At 39.9% G+C, this 26,023-nt stretch overlaps 1 protein-coding gene across 7 annotated transcripts; it reads right to left on the minus strand.

The window, feature by feature from the left end:
- Positions 1–223: 223 nt before the first annotated feature.
- MFF (mitochondrial fission factor) lies at positions 224–25,639 on the minus strand. Of its 7 annotated transcripts, none has more exons than XM_081910559.1 (10): positions 25,411–25,639; positions 24,290–24,345; positions 23,453–23,609; positions 21,584–21,804; positions 21,178–21,350; positions 20,299–20,387; positions 11,673–11,831; positions 5,070–5,129; positions 2,119–2,203; positions 224–1,060 (listed from the first exon to the last, which is right to left on the minus strand). In XM_081910559.1, exons 3-10 carry the CDS (start codon positions 23,488–23,490, stop codon positions 929–931), a joined length of 957 nt encoding a protein of 318 aa, XP_081766685.1. In that variant the 5' UTR covers positions 23,491–23,609; positions 24,290–24,345; positions 25,411–25,639; the 3' UTR covers positions 224–928. The 7 variants fall into 7 exon arrangements, with proteins under 7 accessions (XP_081766685.1, XP_081766684.1, XP_081766683.1 ...); XM_081910558.1 differs by having other exon boundaries at positions 24,290–24,394; XM_081910557.1 differs by lacking the exon at positions 24,290–24,345.
- Between the last annotated feature and the right edge of the window lie 384 nt (positions 25,640–26,023).

The raw sequence follows: 26,023 nt of genomic DNA on the forward strand, positions 1-26,023 counted from the left end.
AAAATCCAACACAAAGTGTATATTAATGTAAGAAAATAAGAGTTGTGCAAATGGCTGAACTGAATAGAAATCTACGAGCAAGCAAAAAAATGCAATCAATAATGGGAGTGGTGATTTTAGATGCAGTATATTGATCTAGACTGAGAGATATAAAAGCTTTTTTGTATGCTCCACACATCCAAAGGGCAAAAGGTACAGTTAATTGGAAAAATAAGAAATTAAATACTGCTTTGGGCTGACTTTTATTAAATACATTACATTGGTACTTTGTTCCATAATCTTAAGATCACTCATGGACAGATTTGCTTAAAAACTATCTTTTTTTTTAGAAAAAACATTGCAAAATTAAAGCTCAAATACATCTTACACACACCTCTGGATAATCTGCTGACTTATTTTAGCAAAGAATGTATTTTAGTCAATATGTACATGTGCTTGAATGAGAGATACTCAGGATGCTTTTTAATCTGCTGCTCTACTACCTGAAATTTGGCTAAAATAAAACAAGTGCAATAAGGTGAACTATAAAGGTGCTACATTTAATTATGGAATAACAATGAGAAACCATAAGTTAGGCCATTTTGCAGGTAATTCCAAAACCCAGTTGTTTCTTTCTACACAAGAGAGAACTGTCTGCAGTACACCTTTGTTATCTGGAGGCAATTCCCTTTGCAAAATAATTCAATGCAAATGTACATGTCATGCAAAAGGAAGATAATAGGATGATACAACAATTCTGAAAATATATACACAATCATCCAGGCATCCCTTTAACATTGTAAAGTTATGTTACAGCTGTTTACTGTGTCAGAAATATCCAGTGCATGGATCCTAAATCACCATACAATTCAGAGAATGAAACAAAGGACTTTGCAAATTCTCTATATGTTTCTCCACTGACAAATCTTCTGAAGTACTGTGACCATTTCTAGCGCCGAAACCAAAGCCAACTATTTAGTAGCCAGAAAGCTACAGTAATTGAGTACATGATCATTTCTCGTTTAGCACGCTCTTTGTTTTCTTCTTCCAGAAGTTGTAGACGACGATTAAGTTTAATTATCTAAAAAAGAAAAAGGAAATGCATTTCAATTTTAGTGCTTACTATAAGTTTACTAATTATTTCAAGACTTTTCTCGTTCATGTACATGTACTTCAGATTTGTATCACTTCTCACCCCAAAAGTCTGCTCACATGGGGGACTTAGTAATGGAAGTCTGCAGTTCTTGTTAATACAGTAGAATATTTCTGTACATTGATGCCACACACATGAATTCCAGCCTCAAAACCCTGGCTCTTTATACCTATATCAATGCTGGGTTTAGAAATCCCTACTTCTGGCAAATTCACTGGGATTTTTTATTCATTTCAGTTTCCATTTCTGATTTTTGTCCTTCCACTCTACATCTCATCCTTTTTAAATGCAAAAAATGTGTGGGCTGGATCTCTCATTTTAGAGGTGGAGAGTCTGTGTGCCAACTTTGATAGGTATCCAGCTAGGACAGAACAAAACAGGAGCATCTAAGCAGCATGCGCTGGCACCTTACTCATTCACACTCAGCCGTGGTTTATGATTTACTATGATATGCAAATAGGCCCAAATATCAATATAGTATAAATAAATCACAATACAACCAAAACAAGTATGTAAAGCAAGCAAATCAATTCAGCTGCTTAAAACCAGTAAAAGAGAATAGAAACCTAACAGAAAAATAAGATACAGAACATACAAAACCGAACAGATTCCATTCTGCATGGTTTGTTTGTTTGTTTACCATTAAACTAAACCTTAAACACATTGACTGCAGCCACACCTCACCCCTGGATATTTTCCATTCATGTAGGTTCTTCTTTCTCAATTCCTCTCCCATCAATCATGTATGCACTATTTAGTTCCTATATATTATTAGTATGTTTCTGAGTTGAGAATGCACAAAGTTTTATTCATAGACATATTAACATTCAAAGAAAAGAAATTGTATCATCATGCCACAGAAAAAGTTGTGGTATTCAGACTTCCAAATTTAATTTTGTCCCCCTTTATCTTATTACATTCTGCATTGACTAGACTGGCAAGAGGCATACAAACATCCACTATAACAGTTGAAGCATTTTAATTACCTGTCGTCTTAAAGAAACAGCATCCACAACAGTGACATCTTCTGGTGTTCCCTCAAATGTTGTATCCATATTTGAAAGGGTATATCTATGAGATAAAAAACAACCAAAAATATGCCTCAAATGGCACACATTTAACTGCACACGGCTGGTCTTTTGTGCACACATGGGGTCATTTCAATTTCTCCATTATCCCTGTGCCCTCTGAAAAGCAACTGCTGAAATTCAGAGGCCTTTCCATAGCTGTATGCAATGCAGGTTGAGGGGCTACAAATGGGAAAGGAAATAAGTAGATCCTCTCAGGTGCATATAGGAGTGACCATAGTATACATCTGGGCATATTTGGATTCCATTCAAAATATACAATTAACTGTTCTTTAGATGAAAGGGGGGGAACCAACCATTTTTAAGTGCTTTCTTGACTATTTTCCTACATACATAGATTTTCTATTTAAAGAAACATAACCTTGGCTGAATTCTCTCTAGCCATTTCCATCTAAATGTAGAACTGTATTTGGAAGGGACCACAAGGATCATCTATTCCAACCCCCTGCAAAGCAAGAATCTTTTGATCAATGTGGGGCTCAGACCCATGCCCCTGAGATTAAGAGTCTCATGCTGTACTGACGGAGCTATGATCAAATATTGTCAGTTTTTATGTATAAAGTGCTTTTCATAATGTCGAGTACATCACCGGCCCTGGGATTCCTGATAAATTTCAGGAGTTTCAATCAAGTTTCCCAAATTTCCCAAATAAATTGAAGCTGAAGCCTAAAATGACAGAGGAATTATGTGTCCCGTGTTCTCATGTCCAGTAGGTGGCAAGACAGCCTGTTCTGTATGGGGTTGCACTCCCTTGGAAGGAGCAGGTCCACAGCTTGGGGGTCTGCTTGGATTCAACACTGCTACTAAAAGCTCAGGTGGCTAGGAGTGCCTTTTCCCACCTCTGGCTGGCCCACCAACTATGGCCCCTTCTGAACAGTACTCCATGCTCTGGTTATTTGCAGATTGGGTTGCTGCAATGCAATCTATGTGGAGCAGCCCTTGAAGATGACTCAAAAACTTAAATGTCTCCAAAACGCAGAAAGATGCATACAAAGACCATCTCTGAATGCCTATCAGTTTATAGTCTGTGCAAAGAATGCCTTACAATGCAATCCTATAAACATCTAGGTCCAACTGAGTTCAATGGGACAAAGTTCCAGGAAAGTGGAAACAGGACTGCAGCCTTAATTACAGAAGGACTTGTGATGTTCTGCAGACAAAAGCTACTCAAAACCTTTACAATATCCATTAAAAAATATTATACCTACTTATGCTAACAGTTTGTGGCACACTGATGGTCTGGAAAGGGATATGAGGAAAGATAAATGAACCAACTCCTTTTTACTTTACAAAGGTTCCCCTGCCTCCAGGGGTTATTCTTGCAAAGTACTAGTTCTGCCCTAGGTACCACAAGCTTTTATTCTCTCTTTTTCTTTCTCCACTGAACTCCTATATGAAAAAGCTTAAAAACTGCAAGTTATATTTGGGCACTAGGTTTCATTACCCTCAGACATACAGTTCTCTAAATGCACAGGGGAGCCCTGCATAATCCTTTACACAATAAGATTGTAAATTATTTCCTTTCTGTAAACCAGCAGGAAACTTTTATATTAAATGCGCTCCATTCTCCTTCTGTAAACCATGTTGGGCATATTTTAAAAACCAAATATTGCCAAACCTGTTTCTTCAAAGTCCAAATCAATTTTCTAAGGTTGAATAGCAAAAAAATATTTTTTCCTATTTCTGTCAATAGTGAAACAAGTTAAACAGTTTTACAGTCCTATGTCCACACCAGGGACTGGAGAGGGAGAAAACAAAACTTTTTAAATGCATAAAGAGAATAATATTTTAGTTGTATACAATGAGATCCAAGTAGACTTAGTAAAAGGAACATAGGAAAGGAGGGAGAAGGAAAGCAGTCTGCACCACCATTGGCATTATTTAACAACTTTTTGATTTAACTTTAAATTTCTATTTGAAAAACTACTTGGGGTGGAATTCAACATGATGCTCTTCCAATCATTCCGTCTGTGCAAGCATTTCAGCTTGCCAGTCAAAATGAATTCCTCCCCTTGTCCCCCCATTTGTTGTTCCATGGGTTCTCCTGATCCACTCAGAGCCAATTAAGGGGGGGAAGAACCATTGCTCAAGCAGAAGTCTTTGTTCAGGGCTTATAGAATCATAGAATTGCAGAGCTGGAAGGGATCCCAAGGGCCATCTAGTCCAAACCCCTACAATGCAAGAACCTCAACTGGATCCATCCAACTTCTGCTTAAAAATCTCCAATGAAGGAGAGTCCGCCACCTCTCACGGGAGTCTGTTCCACTGTTGAACAGCTCTTACTGTTAGAAATTTCTACGATATTTAGCTGGAATCTCCCTTCTTGTAACTTGAAGCCATTGGTTTGGCTCCTAGTCCCCGGAGCAGGAGAAAACAAGCTTGCTCCATCCTTCTGTTGACAGATGACAGGTGAATCTCACCCTTTCTCTCTCTTTAATTCTGTGATGAGTTATGTACTGCAAAATTTGTTGGAGTGTTCACCAGATTTTTAGTTATTTTAAAACAGATTTCGAACCTGAACTTGGGTCTTATATTGAATGCTAAAATCAATGGGAAATGAATCAAATACTTTGATTCTAAGATTCAGCAGGCATAGAATCAGCAGGCATAGTACAATGAAAAAGAATGTCAGTGAAAGGGTTTTAAAATTAATATAGAAACCAGCAGTTAGATTAGTATACATAATCACAGCCTGTTTGATAAAAACGATTATATATCAATTAATAGCAGGAAGCAAGCTCTGCTGAACTCAGAGGGGTTTACTTTCAAGTAAAGTTCAGGAGCAAGCTAGTCTCAGGTTTTCAGAAAGCTGAATATAGACTAGAATGGCTAACTAAGTGCAAATTTACCTGGCGTCATGATGAGGATTAGAGGAAGTGGCAGCAGCAGACCCACCACGTAACACTGGCCTAGGGCAAGTTTTGTAGATAGGAGACACAAGACAGAAGAAGAAAACAGGAAAGACAGAGAAAAGAAGCAGAATAAAAAACCAGAGACAAAAATTGTTAAAAAAAATTCTTCTGTTATACTGAAATACTACAAATATAAACCCTGGTTATGTTTTCAATATATTCCATTTTATAAATACTAATTATCAATGTGCGAAGGGAACTTAACTATTTGCTTGTTGCTTTTCCAGATACAAAATCTGTGAAGAAATGTTGGAACGCTTACACATTATTTGTTTCTTAAAATACTGATCTACTGTTCTCTCATATAAAATAATTAGGTGGTGTACAACAAAATACACAAAAACTTAAAATACCACGTAAAATCATCATAAAAATGACTGGCTCACTTTGGAAAGTGACGAGGCCTGTGGACATATAAAGTCCTTCAAGAGACACCTGGAAATTAGCAGCAAGGACACTACCAAATCACTGCTGGAAGAGTATTCCACAGCATGCAACTGCTCACAAAGCTTCTGAACATGGGATGCAATGCTTCTCCATGTGATCTCAGTAACTGAGCTGGAATATAAGAGCTCATGCTGTCCTTACAGTATTCTTGACTGAAGCTGTTCAGGGCTTTAAGAACCCTGAAGGTGATGCAGTAGCATACAAGTAGCCCATGCAGGTATTTTATGTGATTATATAGTTTTAAAACTATATAGAACATTTTCACCCATCTAAAGTACGGTCAAGGTGCAATCATGTTAGAAGCTAAACTGATGTTTTCCATGCAACAATTCAGTGTGCATAACCACAACTAAAGATTTGTCAAAGGGGGCCTAAAGTGACCATAAATCATAACAGAACACTGTGGCTGTTTATTCCACAGCTGCTAGGGTCTAAAATTATTTTTCCCAATAACTTGTTTTTTTAAAAAATGTTATATTATGTAAGACTACTGGGTGATAACTAAAGTTGAGTGATGAACATCTACTCAAGCAACAAAACTGCCACTTCCTCTTCTCTCCCTGCTCTAACAGTTTTTAAGCCTACACATTTCCCCTGAAAACTGGATTAAGACTATTTTGAGTTAAAAAACTGTTTTCCTAAAAGAAAGATATCAATGAGGAAGAATCTGCACAATAAATTATAATCATGCACCATATTTATTTTTGTGCACTTCCTACTACTTAGGGACTAGTTTCTCAACAAGATAATCGGCTGAGTCCATATAGGTTATCTTGCATTCCTATTCTATAGCCTCAAACAATCTGAGTTCTGCAGTGTGTTTCAAATTGTACAACTATTAACTTAACAGCATGTACATTTATTTCCCAGCTCTTAGAGAAACATTATTTTGCCTAGTAACTAGCAGTCCTTGATTTTAGTTACTTACAGCCTGATCTGCTGAATATGTAGTCTTAAAATAAGTCACATTTTGTTCAATGGGACTCACATTTTTAAAAATATACTCTGGGGCAGAATGGCTGCAGTTTATTTTTATGTGTGTTGTTCACACAGTTTATCTTTATAGAGTTGTTTAATTTTGTTTTGTGTCTGAGATGGAGTGTTTCTATAATTTGTATAGACAAAATGACTGGAACTCAGAAAAAATGTAGGAGGAAGGAAAACAACTGTAACAACAGGGGTACAGTAACTTACTGCCCTGAGTTGACCCATGGAAAAGGTTATTTCTGCAACCACCACAATTTCGACTTAATTCTCCTGTATTGTCTATGTTTTTCCAAAGAAACTTGTCATCGCTATTTCTCTACAATCACGAGGGATGAAAAATATGTTCCCACAATGAAAGAATAAACAAAAAATCCTGTTCACAACTCACTTGCAGATAGGTAGCCGTGTTGGTCTGCCATAGTCAAAACAAAATTTTTTTTCCTTCCAGTAGCACCTTAAAGACCAACTAAGTTAGTTCTTGGTATGAGCTTTCGTGTGCATGCACACTTCTTCAGATACCAGGTATCTGATACCAGGTATCTGAAGAAGTGTGCATGCACACGAAAGCTCATACCAAGAACTAACTTAGTTGGTCTTTAAGGTGCTACTGGAAGGAAAAAAAATTTTGTTTTGACAACTCACTTGAATACTTTTTAAATTGGCACTCAAGAAGCCATAAATACCCCATGTTCTGTTGGAAATGACAAGACCAGGGGTACAAACTGCTGTTAAAACAGAAGAATCCTGTTACATACCTGACTTTTTTTAGACCACAGCTACTGATCAACTGAAGGTTTTGCACTTCTAGTAAAAACCAAATACAATAACTGTATACATCATACATCAACAGTGTGCTGCTATCTGAACAAGACCAGAGTTCATTCTTCTTAAGTTGGAACTGCACATTGTAAGAAATGGTGGCCAGTTGAGAGCTTCCCTCCAACTCTCTGCATAACATGAGACACAGTCCATCCTGTGTCTCAATTCCCTATACTGAGTGTTACCAAGTGTCTACCAGCAATGGCCAGATATGGAAAAGAAAGGTGGGGTACAGAGAAACACAAGGTAATGACATCAGAACATGGGTAAGTTGTAGTGCATTATACTCAACATAAGTGGAAAAATAGATGGCATTCCATTACCAGGTTTAATATTTTATAGACTTAGGGAGATTCTAAATATACATGACCATTGCTTGCCAAGGTCATGCCCCAAGGGGGGTCATGCTATCTGGCAAGCTGCAATGCACAAATAGAATGACTGGAAGTGTGCGACATTGAATTCCACCCTAAGGTTCCATCTCATACTATCATCTCTCACATAGTACTTTTCACAGATATATATTTAACCCACCCCAAAAGCATTAGTCTGCAATAGCTATTGACTGGCTGTTAATATATGGGAAGAAGCATAATTACAGCAACCAAAAAAAGTTTAACTGGAGATGCTAGGACAGGGGTCAGCAAACTTTTTCAGCAGGGGGCCAGTCCACTGTCTCTCGGACCTTGTGGGGTGACAGACTATATTTTTGGGGGGAAATGAATGAATTCTTATGCCCCACAAATAACTCAGAGATGCATTTTAAATAAAAGGACACATTCTATTCATGTAAAAACACGCTGATTCTCAGACCGTTTGCGGGTTGGATTTAGAAGGTGATTAGGCCGGATTTGGCCCCAGGGCCTTCGTTTGCCTTACCCGTGTGCTAGGAGCTGAACCAGAAATCTTTGGTATGTGAAAGCTACACTCTACAACCGAGCTATGACCAAATTTTATCTTGAAATGACGTATTGACTGAATGATATTGTTCTGCATTAACATACTAATGACCACAACCTCATAGCAAATAGTAATGCTTCAAGTAGCACATTCAACTATGACTTTAAGCCCCTATGCAGCTGCTCAAATTTGTCCCAGATTAATATATGCCTTAACTGACTTGAAGTTTCATGTTCAAAATTCAGTATTTATTCCCTAAAGAAAATAAGACTTCTTTGCTTACAAAATGAAATTTTAATGAGTTCTCTCCAACCATGTGTGTTCAAGTGTCCCCCAGCAGCCCTCCAATGTGCCCCAGAGAGTTAGAAGATCACCCAGAGCATTTGGGAGGCATGTGGGGGAGAGTAGAAGGGAGGAGGACCAGAAGCTGAATTTCATTGCTGCAATGGAAATATGCTTGTAAGACTTCAGATTTCACACACTTTAGTTTAGAGGTTTAACAAAAAAAAAATTGTCAGTGTAGTACTAAGACTTGGCCGTTGGTCAATCTAGCGCAGTACTACACTGGCTGGCAGTAGATCTCCCAGGCTTCAAACAAGGGTCTCTCCCAGTCCTGCTGGAAGATACTGAATATTGAACCTGGAACCTTCTGTATGCAGATGCTTTACCACTGAGCCAAGGAATCACCAACATGATGCTTATTTTAGGTATTAAATGGAGTCAGATTTTACAAAATATGCAATGGGTTGGATTCAGGTTCAGTCATGCACAGACTGAAACCAAGGAAACTTACATTAATCATGACTAAGAATGACTAAGTCTGGATCCAAACCAATACACAGAACCTAAGATGTATTAAAGGGGTCCTCTCTTGTGCTACAGCCTGTAAAACATAAACACCCATAAGCTGCAGGTAGTATACTTTTTTGTAATTTCTTAGCCACTAAAATAAAGGATTCTTAAAAATGAGAGATAATCTGACCCCTTTTCATTATCCAAGCTAAGGTAGAGAAATAATAGGCAACATGAATAGGAATAGTTCAGTCTAGTGAGTACTTTTTCACTAACCTGGGCATATTTACTGATGTCCCTATGATAACATACTTGTGTGTAACTTAAGTATCCAGGTTATAAAATGTTTTTCATGCACAGCACCTTGCTCACATGGGATAGTTTGAACCATACCAAGTTAACTCTAAAGTGTTGGTATTTACCAAGGCATTCCCATATTGGGAATGAGGAAGTGGGGTGGGGCAGGGAATTGAGGAACAGTGAAGAGTTACTTTACCATAGTATTAATAGCAATGATAAATTCTCAGCATTTCAATTCATTATAGTATAACATGGTATAGTTATGCAAAACTGGTAGGAAAAGGAACCAGAAAAATATTTTGAAAGAGAAAACCAAAACAGAACTAAAACCAGAAGCTTTAGGAAGAAGAACAAAGCCAAAACTCAATCACTGAAATAAGTATTGTACTTACACTTAAATAAAACATACCTTTTAAGCAGTGAGAATATGCTACCAAGGCCAATAAAAGAAAGAGTATAGTGTGAAATGCTTTTTAAAAAAAGACATTATTTTGCAGCCATGCAAGTGATGCATTTTCCAAATTTCACATTCATACATGCAGGTTAGAAAAGTTTCATCTGACAAAAAGGTCTATTGAGAACTGAAGAAAAAGAGAATGTTATCCTAGATTTTGAAAATGAACATTGGCAACAACTGCAACGAGAGTTTCCAATAACACTCAGGTTCTTACGATTAATATAACAAATGAAGAAAAAACCTGCTAAATAGTTTATAAAATGTGAGAACTCACTGATGGGATAAAAGTGAAAGCTTTTGTTTCCCCCCAATAAAAATGAAAAAAGTATATTAAAACTTTCTATTTAAATTTGGGGAAGTTATGTGTGCATATCTTTCTGGTGCATGCCAAATTACTGTTTTACTTTGTGTAAGGTTTTCTACTTGCAAGATTTCTAAAGCAGAAAATATTAAATAAAAAACAAACAAAATTCCTCCTGACAGTGAGCAGCCCATGGTAAGGTGGTGCTTCACACATGTACTGGAGCTTGACAAACTCTTAGATCAGGATTACTACCATAGAAGTTTGAACATACAGAATCAATTATTAGTCTTTTAAGGCAGTAGGTTTAGGTTTGCTTCCTCCAACCACCCTTGGTTTCAAATTAGTACAAAGACTTGAAGGAGGAAGAGATTTAAGGCTTTGCTTCCCCACTAAAAGCTCCTTTGAACTGGCTTTGGAAGAAACTGCAAACTGAGGATTCTGCAGTTATCTGAACCCCAACCTAGGCCCTTCACATTGTAAAAACAAGTTATGGCAAAGGAAGTGAACCTTTCATTTGCACAGGTGTCCTCAGCACCCCCAGCACCTCTAAGAGGATCACAGGGGCTATGGCTGCTAAACAAAGAAATTTATTTGGGTAATATTCTCTAGTATGGCTAAGATTCTCAAAAACTAACACAAAAATATTCCACTAGCAGAATGTGACAGAGGAGCAGGCATCTGATCTGTAGTCTGATAAGAGTTACATAAACAAGAGAGGGTCCAGACACAACTGGGTTAAAAAATGTAATTTATAAGAAAATAACTTATTTTGGTGTGAAAAGGAAACAAAAAATGAATAAATACCTGGCTCATATGTAAAGCAGTCTTACAACTTAAATTGTATAAAAATATTTGCACACCCACCTCCAATTAACTGGTGGATTGACAACAAAGACTCTGTATTTTTTTGAAAGAGTCTCTCCCCCATGCAGCAGATCTTAAGAACAGATTTTTTTCCAGTTTCTGTCCAGAGCTACTATATGACTTGCCTTTCAATGTAGGTTTTTCTTATCACAATAATCAGAGGAATTGCAGATAGGACTCAGCTGAGATGAATGTCAATAAAAGCCTTTTCATCTAGATTCCCCTCAATATTAGTGGACCTTGAATTTTTAGTTTATTAAGGCCATTTTGGGATTTGTGTTTAAAACATTTCAAACTCTCAGTTGCGTTCAAAAAGAATAAAAATTCTCCCACTGAAAGCAAGAGGATTTAAACAATCAACTTTGTCTAGAATATGAAGCTATGTTTGTAGCACTTTGTTGCCCTTCTGTTCTTGGATTTCCAATGAGTGAGACTGACATTTTAAGTCACTGTTTAGTTGTTTCACTCTTGACCAAAGAAATAAGACAACTAAGCTCCATGAAATGTGAAGTTTGGAAATGTCATTCGCAAATAGCAAAAGCAAAAAAAAAAAAAAAAAAAAAGAGTTAATTTTATTTCATGTAATTTAAGCAAACCAAAACCAATTAACTAGGAAATGAAAGGGAAGTAAAAAGCAGTAAACTGGGCAGAATCAGTGATGGCCAATCACCTGCGATTTTCATCCAGCACATCCAAGACTTGCTGGTAAGCCCTACGGGTAGAAGACTGGATAAGCGACAATATGCCCCGAGCAGAGTAAAGATTAGATCCATCTTCAGAGAACATTTGGGGTGGACAGACACGAACCTGTTGAGGTGATGGTGTCACACTGCTTGTGCAAGTGTAGCAAATGAAGAGAGAAACACTAGTGTCAGGTTTCAGATAGGAAAAAAAATCATCCATCAACCAACCCTTTTTGAAAAATTAAAGCTGACCCCCATTTTTTCTTCTTCCTTCCCCATCAACAGGTTAAAAACCACATCAAGGAAATGTTAGTGGGTATCTTGTGAACTGACTCTTGGAACCCTTTATATGAGGCAAAATATCAAGGATAATGGCTTTGATTCATTGTGATCAAAGAATACTAAAAACCAGAGGCATGATAATAAGCAGGTCTATATTAAAAACACAGGACACAACAGCACTCTTTAGCAGATAGCAAAGACAGATTTGGATTCACTGTATGCCAGAATCATACAATGCAGATCACAGCCTCAAATATATCCAAGTTACTCAGAGACTGGAGGAGAGTATGTTGAAAACATCCTGAAAAACAGAAGCCTATATAAAACAAGAGTGACATAAATATACTAGTTTGATTGATTGTTTTTTGCAAATACAGGGCTGTGTGAAAAACATGCAAATATAGGACTACAAAAGAAACATGCAAGATAGCAAAAACACTGGTGAAGGCTTCTTATATCCCAAATATTCCAATAAGCAAAAATTTCTTTTAGCACTTATCCTGAAAGCAAGAGGCTGAGGATTAACCAAAAAAATTGCATCAAAAGCACACATTGCCTATAAGACAAATGAAAGTGCAATTCAGCACCATCTATATAAATGGGAATTTTGCAATTCACTTCAACAGGATATTGATTAAACTTTTATTTTTCAAAGGTCAATTCTGAGAGAGCTATTGATCCCAACCAGATTTCAGAAAATTACGCATATGAATAGGCAAAAGTACTAAGCAAAATCTTCAAAGCTTGTAGTATTGACCTTTTTTGTTTTTGTTTTAAAAGAAACATTTCTCCCTTTCCACATTTAAGACTGTTCTTTAATTTTGAGGTTTAACTACATTAATCAAGATTTTACCATTTAGTCTGAACTCTGCCTTACTAAGAGCAGGAAGAGAAGCATTACGGGTATAGCCTTTTAAGTCCTTCTGAATAATCAGTTCATGACACAATCTGGGTACAAGCCAACAAGCACTTTGGTTTCAAGCAAAATTTTAAATAATTATTTTGAAATGAACCTGATGAACTAAGAGGGAATCCATCAAGGGATTGAAAGGCACTCACGCCTATCCTCTGTTTAAGAGCAAAACAATTATATATAAAATACAATTTTAAAAAATCCTTATTGAATGTTAGAAAAATACAGAGCTTGTGGAAAGAGAAAAGAAAAAGCAGTACTGATAACCTGGAAATAAAAACGTTTGGGCCTCAAAAAAAAACCCATACACATGTAGTGTCCCCATATAATTGTCTGCCAAGCCTGCTGTACAGTGCGTATATATTATATAGAAATAGCTCTGATGAATACACTCAATGCACCTTTAAAAATGACTATATATAGGTTATATATTGTAATTATATCCTCACACATAACCCTATATTCTCACAGGGAGGCTATGTCTGTTGTGCTTGAAATGGACAATTATTACTTATGTTTTACACAACCAACAAATAAGAAAGGCTATTCTCACAATCCTGAATGTATTTAAATAAAACGAAACCTCAAAGAGTTTTCAGTGGAACTTGCTTTCAAGGAAGTCTCATTAGAACTGCAAACCTCTTGTACCTTGTTACTTCAGCAACAGTAAAATGCAGATTTTCGGATATGAAGTTCTGCAAGTAAACCAAAAACAACTATTCTAGCAAACACAAGGCTACAAATTAATATTGTTCTATGATCCTGATGTTTTACTAACTAACTAACTAACTAAATAAATAAATAAATAAATAAATATGAGAGAACAGGTCCCTGTCTCAGCAAGCCTACTACCTAAAATGGAACATTGGGTCTCTTACTGTGAATAGGACCTCAGGTTGATAAGTGAGTTGGCCATGAAACGTGATTTGTCCAAAATATGGCCATGTGACTGATTTAACTGACTTCGGCTTCTGAGAACCTAGACAAACAAAATATGACTAGGGAATCAGGATGTCATACTGAACCTGACACAGAGAAGAGGGGGATTTGCTGTGATTAACGTGAGTGGCCTGGGATGCAGCGCGTTCTCATGAATGGCTCACTTACCCACTTGAGAAGAAATATACCTAACAATATATTTTTCAGCTAATATAAGCTGAAATTTGTTTTATTATTTGCTATCTTCACATACCAAAAAACCAACTACAGTGGTATCTCTGGATTCGAATGGGATCCATTCCGGAGCCCCGTTTGCATCCTCAAGCGAATGCAACCCGCATCTGTGCGTGAGCGGGTCGCAATTCGTCGCTTCCATGCATGATATCATTTTGAGCATCTGCACATGCGCAAGAGGCGAAACCTGGAAGTAATGCGCTTTGTTACTTCTGGGTCGCCGCGGAGCACAACCCGAAAATACTCATCCTGAAGCTACTTCAACCCGAGGTATGACTGTATGGTGGTCAAGACCTGCTGGGACTGATTCTATGACTGAAGAGGAAATCCTCTACACCAGAGATTTTCAACCTTTTTGAGTCCACGGCTCCCTTAACCAACTACATTCTTTCTGTGGCACCCCTATGGGGCTCAGAAGCCCATTTATGTCACCCCTTGCCTGCAGAACTGGACCCTCTCACCCTTTTTTGAACACCTTCCCCTGTGGAGTGTTCCCTCAGCCTCCTCTCCTCTCCCCTTGTGAGTTCTCTGGACTGCTGCTGCTGCGGTCCCTGGTATTTGACCTGCCCTGCCCCAAAGAGAGGTGCCTCCCAGAGCCTGCAGAGCCTAGAGCCAGGGCTGCTGCAATAAAACAGGTGTGCAAGCCTACATTGAAAGACCTACATTGGCTCCCAGTATGTTCCTGAGCACAATTTAAAGGGCTGGTGTTGAGCTTTAAAGCCCTAAACGGCCTTGGTCCAGTATGCTGGAAGGAGCATCTCCACCCCCATCGTTTTACCTGGACACTGAGGTCCAGCACCGAGGGCCTTCTGGCGGTTCCCTCACTGTGAGAAGCTAAGTTACAGGGAACCAGGCAGAGGGCCTTCTTGGTAGTGGCGCCCTCCCTGTGGAACACCCTCCCACCAGATGTCAAAGAGAACAACAACTACCAGACTCTTGACATCTGAAGGCAGCCCTGTTTAGGGAAGCTTTTAATGTTTGATGTATTACAGTATTTTAATATTTTTTTGGAAGCTGGCCAGAGTGGCTGGGGAAGCCCAGCCAGATGGGTGGGGTATAAATAATAAATTATTATTATTATTATATTATTATTATTTGGGAGGCAGAGACATGAGACGGCATCAGAGGAGGAAGGGAAGGGAAGGAGACAGAGGCCGGTGTTGCCCAAGGGCACCTCTGACCATCATTCAAGGCACCCCAGGGTGTCACAGCACACTGGTTAAAAACCACTGCTCTAAACCTTACCAAGGAGAAGAGCTAATTGATTGCAATGGAACTTCCTCATAATGTATAGGATTCGACTACAAGTAGGTTCGTTGAAAGAAAAAAACCTGACTGATTCATCTACCATCTGCTCGTGAACTACATTTACTGCTTTTATCGCCACAAAAACTGTCTTCAGGGACTCTGTGCAAGGCTAGTTGTGTATATAATGTCTGAGAAAATGTGGTGCTAAAAACCGAAATCAAAGCTAAGATACACTCAAAAATCCTGGAAGCATCCTGGAAGCATCTGTCCAGGATTTGAGACTGGAATATTTCCTAACACTACCTTGAGAGGATAGGAGCTGAAATGGGACCTTCTGCATGCAAAGAATGCACTCTGGTGAGCTTTCCCCAGGTTGTGTGATAAGATGCATATTAGGGATCAAACTCTTATTTACAAATTTGGGGATGAAACTATTTACAAAATGGCAAAGGGGAAATAACAGACAACATTCATAATGACATCACGAGTAACATAAACCCATAAATAATTGTGGGAAATTCAGGAACATGTACAAAATCATATTCAGCTTAAAATCTGACAACAGTTTCTCATTAGCTATGATATACAGTCACTTCCTCCAGCAAGTTCAAGCAAGAAGCTTCAAGACTAGCACAAGAAGGGTTTATTAAAAAATTTATGTCTCTCCCCTTCCTTTATTCCCTGTATCAAGTTAGTGGTCTAAGAAGCCTCAGCTTTTAACTATCAATAGGGAGAGACAGAGGAACAATAACTTAAAGAAGGCAAACTTCCCTACAGTATTTCTACAACTAATAATATTGCTTATACCAGTGCTTTTTTTCTAAAAAAATGTTTAGGGGTACTCTCATTTTCCTACTCATACTGAAATACTGCCCCCTCAATGAGGCCAAACTTAGATTCACAAAATGTTTAGGTTTATGCGTACCCCCCCAGGAAAAAAAACACACTGGCTAAGCCACTTATGTAGAAAGAATATATTTGCAAATAGAAGTTATGCATTGTCATATTTTTCCACCCTGATTATGATACCTATCTGGCCTCTGGGGCCACCTGATATCCTTGCACTGGCCTAAAATTTGCATGCATAAAATCCAAAGTGCATAGGTCTGAACAGTGCAGTCAATCCACAAACCAACCACATGGTTCAGCTGATATGTGTTCGATTTTGCACACACATATTTCTACTACGCTCACGTAGGATTAGTATGCCAGAAACATACAACCTTGTCCTCTCCACCAACCACTGTTTATCCCTAAAATTTGTACTCAAATTTTATAGTTAAAAACTAAGCAAAAATATGCTCCCAAATTCATTACAATACTGAAAAATTTTCATATTCCGTTAATTTGTGTCTTAATTACAGGTGGAACCAAGCATACAGAATATTTAAAAAATATCAAATCAGACAATATAGACAAGTCTCTTAGATGGCAATGCATTAAGTACACACTTGATATATTTAAAAGTGAATGGTTATAATTAGTGGTCAAGCTTACATTTCATCTTTAGCTGTGAAGGGTGACTGGTACCTTGGCATTTTAACTCTCAGGACAGTTTCAAGACTGTGACTCCACTAATCACAGTTGTTAATATCTTAAAGAGGGAGCAACTTTCTAAATAATTGGAAGGTCATTAAGGCAATCATCATTACTGGTTATCACTTCTTGTGCCTAGTTATTACTAGTCCTCAAAAGCATTTGAGAATCTGTGTATGCTCAAAAGGTTATCAGGAAAGCCACTACATACAGTTGTATGGCAAGTGCAGAAATGACAACATATATTGTTCCAAGAAGGCAGATGAGGAAAAGGAACCAAGCCAATTCCTCTTCTAGACATGGTAAGGTTTGGCACAGAATTTTCTCATTGTTGCAACAAACATACTAGAATGTCATGTCACAGTTCCTATGCTAGAATGTGGAAGCTACCCTGTGCAATTTCACTTGCCATGCATGGCCACAGTTCCAACTACTAACATGCATATGCACCCTCCAAAAGAAAGAAAAACACGTGTTTGCCAAAATGCTGCACAACAGCACTTGAAAGGATGACTATTTATACACTGTTAGCTTCTTTGGCCACAATTTCTTTTTTTGTAGAAAAACAGGAAACAAATTGAAAATGAAAACTGGAGGCAACAGCCTGGAAACTCAGAACTGAGAAGGCAATGCTATCAGTATACCACATCAAGCAACACCCTTAAAACTCCATGTAAAACTCACCACTGCAGCACTAGAATATCATCCTACCCTTTTCAAATGCAAGTGGGATTGGCTGCAGATAGATTCAGGAAAGGTCATATACCTTAGCTTGACACTTGGAGGACATAGTTTATATCCAACGACCACTTACCCTTTGAATGAGTCATCACAGCACCAACCTCACAAAAAGGCCTCACAACAGCAGCTCCAACAGTGACCTACAGATAGCTAGAAACCCTTCTGTGAGACCTTGAACTCCTAGTCAGCCTTGTGATAGCATATAACTTCAACTACAGAGGAGACAAGGAGTTGTTGTTCTAGCTATTTCCATCTCCCCACTTTCCTCTCCTGCCAACAGGGGACAAGCAGGAAAACAGTAGGGGAAAGTGATTTCTTTCTTCAGGCTCATAGCTGGAAGCAAAATGAAGTGTTTACCTCACTACAAGAATCTTAATTAAAAGATACTGATCACCCCATAGTCTTAATAAATCAGCATTTATAAGTTTGTAATAAAGACCCACTATGTCCTTTGCATTGCATAAACAAAGACGATGTACTGTATTTTTCGCCCTATAGGACGCACCTTTTCCCCTCCAAAAATGAAGGGGAAAGGTGTGTACGTCCTATGGGGTGAATGCATGCTTTCACTGAAGCCTGGAGAGCGAGAGGGGTCGGTGCGCACCGACCCCTCTCGCTCTCCAGGCTTCAGGAAGCTCTCTGCAAGCAGTGGGAGAGCTGAGTGAAGTCGCGCAGCTCTCCCACCGCTTTGCGGAGAGCTGCCTGCACCCAGAAGCCTGGGGGGCACTGAGCTCAGCGCCCCCAGGCTTCGGGCTTTGCGCAGCTCTCCGCAAGCAGTGGGAGAGCTGCGCAAAGTCACACAGCTCTCCCACCGCTTGCGGATAGCAGCCTGTTCTGGGGGCTGGGGTTGGGGGAAGCTTGGGTTTCCTCCGCCCCAGCCCCGCGCCTGGGGGGTGGAAATAATTCCCTTATTTCCCCCCCAAAAAACTAGGTGCGTCCTATGGGCCAGTGCGCCCTATGGGACGAAAAATACGGTAATTAATTCTAAGCATGCAGGCAGCAGAAGATTCAAGTAGATCCAATAACAATTTGAAATACTTCCCTTCACACAAATCCACTATAAATGTATTTTAGAAACAAACTTTCTTTATCCTATAAAGAGAGTTCTGGATCCAGACTAAGTTAGTGACACTTTAAAAGTAAAGGTAAAGGGACTCCTGACCATTAGGTCCAGTCGTGACCTGGGGTTGTGGCGCTCATCTCGCTTTATTGGCCAAGGGAGCCGGCATACAGCTTCCGGGTCATGTGGCCAGCATGACTAAGCCGCTTCTGGCGAACCAGAGCAGTGCACAGAAACACCGTTTACCTTCCCGCCAGAGTGGTACCTATTTATCTACCTGCATTGCATTAGGTGGGCAGGAGCTGGGACCAAACAACAAGAGCTCACCCCGTCACAGGGATTCAAACCGCTGACCTTCTGATTGGCAAGTCCTAGGCTCTGTGGTTTAACCCACAGCGCCACCCCCACTGAAATTAAAGGAACTTATATCTGTCATGACTAAATTGCCCTCTGTTTCAATGGAGCTCAAGTGTCACTTTAGTCTGGATTCAATGCAGAAAAAGAAGGAACTATTAAAAATTATCATACAAAGTGTTAAAGAACATTTTCACTTATCCAGAAGAATTACACACACAAAAAGTGCTAGTTAAAAAAGGAACAGAAAATGATGCATTTCATGTGAAGATATACAGTCTGATATATAGCTTGTCATAGCTTGTCCTATTTGATTTTGGGTGATATCCACCTGTCATTTTAGTGAAGTTCATTAAATTCAACTGGTCTACTCTAAACATGACTGGAGGGTATCAACCTCTAGCTTAATATGTACCAGGAGACTTCCAAAGATGTGTTGAACCATTATGATAAACACACAGTTAAGTTGGCTGTTTAACAATGCAATCCTATTCATATCTACACACGAGCAAGCCCCACTGAGTTAATAGGGTCTTACCCCCAAGGTAGGGAGGTATAGGACTGCAGCCAAAGTTAACACATTTTAAGCTGATCCAGTGATGCATTTGTTTGTTTGTTTTTAAATTAAGAACAAGATTTTAGCAATATGTACATATATAAGGTAAAGGTAAAAGGACCCTTGACCATTAGGTTCGGTTATGCCTGACTCTGGGGTTGCGGCACTCATCTCGCTTTACTGGCCGAGGTCATGTGGCCAGCATGACTAAGCCGCTTCTGGTGAACCAGAGCAATGCACGGAAATGCCGTTTACCTTCCTGCTGGAGCGGTACCTATTTAACTACTTGCACTTTGACGTGCTTTCGAACTGCTAGGTTGGCAGGAGCAGGGACCGAGCAACGGGAGCTGATCCCATCACGGGAATTCGAACCGTTGATCTTCTGATAGGCAAGTCCTAGGCTCTGTGGTTTAACCCACAGCGCCACCCATGTCCCTATATACATATATACTGGGGGGGGGGATACCAAATGCTGCTATATGAAGACATTTAGCAAATGCTGTTTTCTGCAGCTGAAAAAATGTTTTGAGAACAATCACACAAAATTTACTTCATTAATAGTTAGTTATTATTTCAACAAACAGAACAAAAAATATTTGGAAAGTCAGTTGTAGCTGTGTAAGATTAAGTAACTTCTCTTTATAAAGAAGATAATCAGTTGAAAGGCATAACCTATGCATGAACTGGTAAGGAACACATGAAGAAGCTTTTTCTACAAATGTTGCATGCACCAATAACCCCTCTACTCACATTGACTCATTTCTCATCAATTGACCATTTTGACGATTTGCGTTTTCACTCATGGAGCGTTCTCTTTTCAGTCTCCCAACTGAGCGAACCTGCAAAACAAAGTGGGGGGGATACGTCTTTCACCACTGCTATGGCATCAGTATCCAGCTTTACCTAATATCAACAACTGAACCATTTTCATTTTTAGTAAAGCAGAAAATGAATAAAAACAGTCTTCCTGGATGGTGACATTTTGCCTGATATTTTGGAAAGTAAGGAGAACAAAGACTCCCCTCTCTTGCATGTCCCCAATTTTTAAAATGAGGAAAAATTGCCAATTTTTCCTCATTTTAAAATGAGGAAAAATTAAGTTTACCAACAGCTTTTGAAATTAAGTTTGGTTTAAGACAGAAATAGAGAACCATTGGGTCTCTAGACATTGTAGGATTCCCAGCTCTCATCAGCCCCAGCAAGCACAGAACATCAGGAAAGATGGGAACATATACAGCCCTTCCACTAAAATTCTTATGCCAGATTACACAATAATAAAATACAAATGATTAGGATGCAAATCCAAATTATCATAAAAACCTGAAGACCAAAAGGCATTAAGTCTTATAAGCCAGATAAAAGCAATCAAGATAGCCCAAATTATGTCTAAGCAGCCTGGTACCAAAAATACAACTAAGTAAGCACCACACAAAAAAGTGCTCTGGGGGTATCTTTGCTTTCAACAGGGAGTATTAAAATAATATACTGTATTCTACAAAGCAGTAACCTATTTTATAGTACTGGTCTGAACTGGAGTATAAAGCAATAAATATTTGACTTCTCTTTTGACTTATTAAATATAATATTGAAACAAAACATAATGAAATGAAAGGCATAAAGAATACTAGCCTCTTCATTTTGAGGAGTCTGAGTAGGGGCTCGCTCTAAGTCCAGGAAATCTAGTGGTCGTTCACTGAGTGAAATAACACGGGGAGGTGTTTTCAGTGACAGAGACTTGAATGGAGTTGACTGGAGAAGATCTAGATCTGGCGGCCTGGAGAGTGGAATGTCTTCACTATTACCTGTAAGTTAATATTAAGATCAAGAACATTTTACTAATAAATTATTCAAAATGGCTCGATGGGTAGACTGCTGGAGCTGGGTAAAATCAAGCTCAAATCCCATATGAAGTATGAATTCACTGGCTGGTCTTAAGCAAATCACACTCAAATTCATATGTAAAAATAAATTGAATGGGTGTGAAGTCTGAGAGCATGCTGCTTTATCACTTCTGTCCACCTGAAGGCAAACATACCTGCCACTACAATCCGCTCTGGAACCTGCATTGTTACACTGGCATTTGGAATCCCCCCTTCATGAGCACTGTGTTCAAGGTCAGCATTTGGTGGAGCAACCTTGAGCTTTTCCGGAACTCTCATTCTCTGATTGATCCCTTCAGTATACTCCATTTCATATTGAATTCGATTCATTTCTGCCATTTCGGCAGCCGGAGATGGGAATGCTGTCGTGCTCATCCTAATATGAGATAAAACAACCTGAATTACCCCATCAGTAGTAAAAAGAAACACAACATGGGTTTTGATCCACAGTAAATTGAAGTCTTCCACTGTTGGTAGAGAATGCGTTTCAAGTCTATGTAACGGTGGATGTGCAGCACAGCCATTGTGTATAAGATGCCCCCGATGATTTAACATTGGAATTAAAATTTGCATACACCTGCTTTACTGCTTGCTCCATGTGAGTAGAGAAACAAGCCACATAGCCAGTTATCCACAGTTTCTGGTTTTGATGCAATGATAAAAAACATAATTAATTAATGGCTTTCAAACAAACCATGATATAAACCAAGGTTTAAAGTTGGCTTTCATATCTTGGCTTGTTTGGAAGCCATTAACCATAGTTCCCAGTTCAGATGCAAAAGGAAGCTAGAGTTAACCATAGCTTCGTGTGTGAAGGGCAAAGCAAAGTGAAAGCACAGGAGCTGAATGTGGGTGCATGAAACTTTTACATATCTTTGCACCAAGATATCAAAGCCTTATTAAACAGAAATTTGTTTGTGCAAATGTGGCCAATTTATGCCAACCCAGGGCAACCATATTGGAGGCAGATGGTAAAGAGACCAATTTCACAAATATTAAGCATACAGGGAGCAAAGAGAGCCTGCAGGTGAGCAAGTCTCACATTCTGACCTACATTTTAAAAAAATGAGGGTTCTGTGTCTCTCTTCCCTCAGCTTCACCCCACACCTTAGATTCTTGCTTCAAGATTCATGAAGCATCTACAACCATCTAAATTAAATAGTACTAATTATTCCAAATGAGTGCCTAGCTCTGGGTAATTTATTTTAAAGACATATCTTTCTAACAGGCAAGAACAGGGGTGATTAACCTCTCCTCCTTAACTGCTATGCACATACAAGTAAAGGAGAAGGGGCTATGTGCCTGACTGCCTGTGTCCTTTGCTGTGTGGGGGAACAGTGTGCAGGAGACTGTGGAATGGCCACACCTTTTTGACCATACCCAACTTTAGAATGTGGCTCCCAGAAGGGCAGCCAAGGGTGAAAGTGGCCCTTGGGCCAAAAAAGCTTAGCCACCACTGGCCAAGAACAAAGCACACTTTTGAAGACCCCAGTTTTCTGATGGAAGACAATGCAGGCCATATCAGCATTCTCCATTCTCAAATAATGAGACTTCTCCAAAGCCAATCAAACAAAATTAACAGTTCCAACCTGTATGCATTTTACATTCACCAATACAGATTCATATTAAGGATTCCTTAACATTTAAGGCAGAAACAGCCAACACAGAGCCCTCCAGATGTTGTGGGACTCCAACGCCCAGACCATTGCCCATGTTGGCTTAGGCCAATGAGGTGTAGCCCCACAAAACACCAAAATTCCACTTGTCTGCTTGCAAGTATGGGCTCTAACTACCAAATGTTTACCTGTGCTGCAAACTGAAGAATACATTTCTATTGTTTCTTTCATTATCCAAATATCTGTGAAAAGGAGGCAAGGCCCCATCTTTCCCTCAAGTAAGGGAACACATTAGGCTAGATAACAGTTTTTTAAAATATTGCAATAAACAGAGATAAAAATACCTACAAGAGTCAATCTTCTATCTGCTTCTACAAGCACAAATTCAACTCTACAGCTTTCACTAACCTTCCTACAGGAATGTCACTGCTTGATCGCTTGCTCATTTTGTTGTTTGCTTGCAACGTTTTAATATCACTACACTGCAGCACTGTTCACTTTACGTAACAGTATCCCTAAACAGTGGAACTTTTGTACATAAGACAGCATGACAACTGCTTTCGAGCTGTAAAGGGGGGAGGGAAAAAAAGAACAGAAAACAGCATTAGGCATATTACATAATTAAATATTTATTACCTATGACATATCTAATCTGTACCCATCTATTCCGTAATGTGAGCTCAGTAAGTAAATGTCAGATATCTTCCATATACTTAAACTTAGGAGGCTTCGTAAATGCCAAATTTTTAAGTCCCCAGTTCTGATTTTTACAAGAATGGAACTATAATTAAACAAATGTACTCTTGAAGGAGCAAAATATGCAATCAGATGGCAGTTGCTAAATTTAAACCATCCTAAAGAAAAATAGATTGTGTTTGTGCCTATCTAAATATAACTACAACAAAGCAGAGACTACTTGGTTTCTAACGCTTGCTTTTATCCTAGGCTACATGGCAAGCAGATCCAAAAACAAGACAGGGAATCTGCCTACTTAAGCATATGGTTTATTGCAAATCTCACAAGGGTGAATAAGTATATGTGGTGGGAGTTTAGAAATCAGAATACAACTAACCACGCTGCATATGTTGCAATGTAGCAAGAGATATTTTGCTGCCATACAGAAAGGTGGGAACAATTATGACATGAACGTCAGCATGTTCACACTTCTGTAAAAGGGCTCAACCCCTACTGAGAATCTTAACAGGTGGAACAAGATGAGAACAAAGGACAGCATAGATGAGGTACGTGTGGTCCGACTTTGATAGCAAAGGCCAAGAATCCAGGGCCAATCCCTTCAACCACTGAAGAAAGCCCAAAGAACCAACATTAATCCCTGTAAGCCTTGTGCACCTGTGGATGAGTGTGTCAGGTTGAAGCACTCTACATCGGAAACATCTGGAGGACACCTGTTTTGGGAAAAGCCAGTGGAACTGCTGGCACATGCAGAAATCAGCTTTTGGCATAAAAGCACTGCTGAAAGTTGTTACCCAAATCTTCAGGCAACAGAGGAGTGTCTGACCCTCGGCTCCCAACACCAGTTGCTGGGATTCCATAAGTGTGGAAAGTGCTGCGGTGCACCGATCCCGCTTACAGGCTTCTCATGATGACTCCTTTGAGAAGAGGAAGCTGGATGAGATGGGCCTTTGGCCTGATCCTGCAGGGCTCTTAAGGCGCACCAAAGACGTGGTTTGCAATGTTTAACGGCCTGAGGGCAAGGAGTGTAACAGGTTCATAAGGCAAACTCTGTAGTAACAGTTCAGGAGAGCCCAAGGCAGGATCGGAGCAGAGGTCTACCCAATTCAGCACCCATTTCCTCAACGTGGCAAGCTGGGTGCTTTGACAAGAACCTTCAGCACATAGCATGTAATATATAGCATGTAAAGGCCTCTTGAGCATAGAAATTACAGCCATAGCCGAACTGAGAGGTGGGGAAGGGTGGTGGTGGAGAGACTCTGGTCAGAAACCGAGAAAAGCGCAGTAAGCCAACAGGTTCAATGGGTATTTTTTTTGGAGGGGGGGGATTTGACATGACAGTAACAAAGGCCTCGGCGACGGGGGTGGGGGCGAGGAATAACGGCAACGGCCGGGGAGGCGGGCTGAGGCAACGATTTGATAGGAACCTGTGTGGGCTGAGGGACCGTTATTTATGAGGAAGGGGGTTCAAAGATGGGGCGGGAATAAAGCCCCCCCCCCCGCCAATGCTGAGGGAACCAGGCGCAACGGCGGTTGGACTCGGGCATCTGCTCGGCGGTGGGAGGTGTGTGCGCTAATTTCGCAGCTTCCTCCCCATTCCCGCGCCCCCCCCCGCCACCGCCTCCTTCTGAGGGGAAGGGAAGGCCCAGACCAGCACTCTCTCCGGTTCTCACCCTGAGGCCAACGGGGAGGCGGCTTCTTGGGTCCCGGGTATCCACTCCGACCGCTTTGGTCTCGGTTCCTCTCTCTCTCTCTCTCCGGGGCCGTTAGCCAAAGGGCATCCAAGCAGCCCCTCGCCTACACAGCCCTGGAACAGAAGCAACGAAACGAAACAAAAAAAAAAACCGACCCCGATTGGCCCCACAGAGTTGCCGTAACCGGCGGGGGGAAAGAATGAGCCGTGACACCTCACGTGACGGGAAAAGGGGTGGGGAGGAAAAAAAGGTAGCCGGCAGGGGCTGAAGGTGCAGCGGCCATCTTTACTGTGGTCACGATGCTGCTTCGGAGGAAGCAAGTACCGTGCTGTGGATTCATTTCCCTGCTGCTCCTGGCGATGCAGCGTGGTTTAGGTGATGAGACCCATGTGCTGTAAAAGAGCCCAGGCCCTTATATAAGTGTGGGGGATTTGGGTCATACGTGATGCTCAGCTTCAGTTTGCTGCGGAATTTGCAGATAGGTTTTTTTGATACACTGGCGGCTGCGGGCGGCGAAGACCTAGATATTCAGGGTTAAGAGCGGGGAAGGGAGCTAAATATCCTGCTAAGGTTTTGTTGTTTTGTAGATCCG

The sequence above is a fragment of the Podarcis melisellensis genome (assembly GCF_964234715.1).
Source record: "Podarcis melisellensis genome assembly, chromosome: 5".
In the NCBI taxonomy this organism is placed as follows: Eukaryota; Metazoa; Chordata; class Lepidosauria; order Squamata; family Lacertidae; genus Podarcis; species Podarcis melisellensis.

Excerpts from the sequence above, each read along its gene's own strand:
- MFF (XM_081910557.1), bottom strand. The coding sequence starts at position 23,490 with ATGAGCAAGCGATCAAGCAGTGACATTCCTGTAGGAAG. Across the intron at positions 21,805-23,452 it reads AGTGACATTCCTGTAGGAAG|GATGAGCACGACAGCATTCC; the intron begins GTTAGTGAAAGC and ends ATCTCATATTAG. Across the intron at positions 11,832-20,298 it reads TTGATGAGAAATGAGTCAAT|TGTGACACCATCACCTCAAC; the intron begins GTGAGTAGAGGG and ends TTGCACAAGCAG.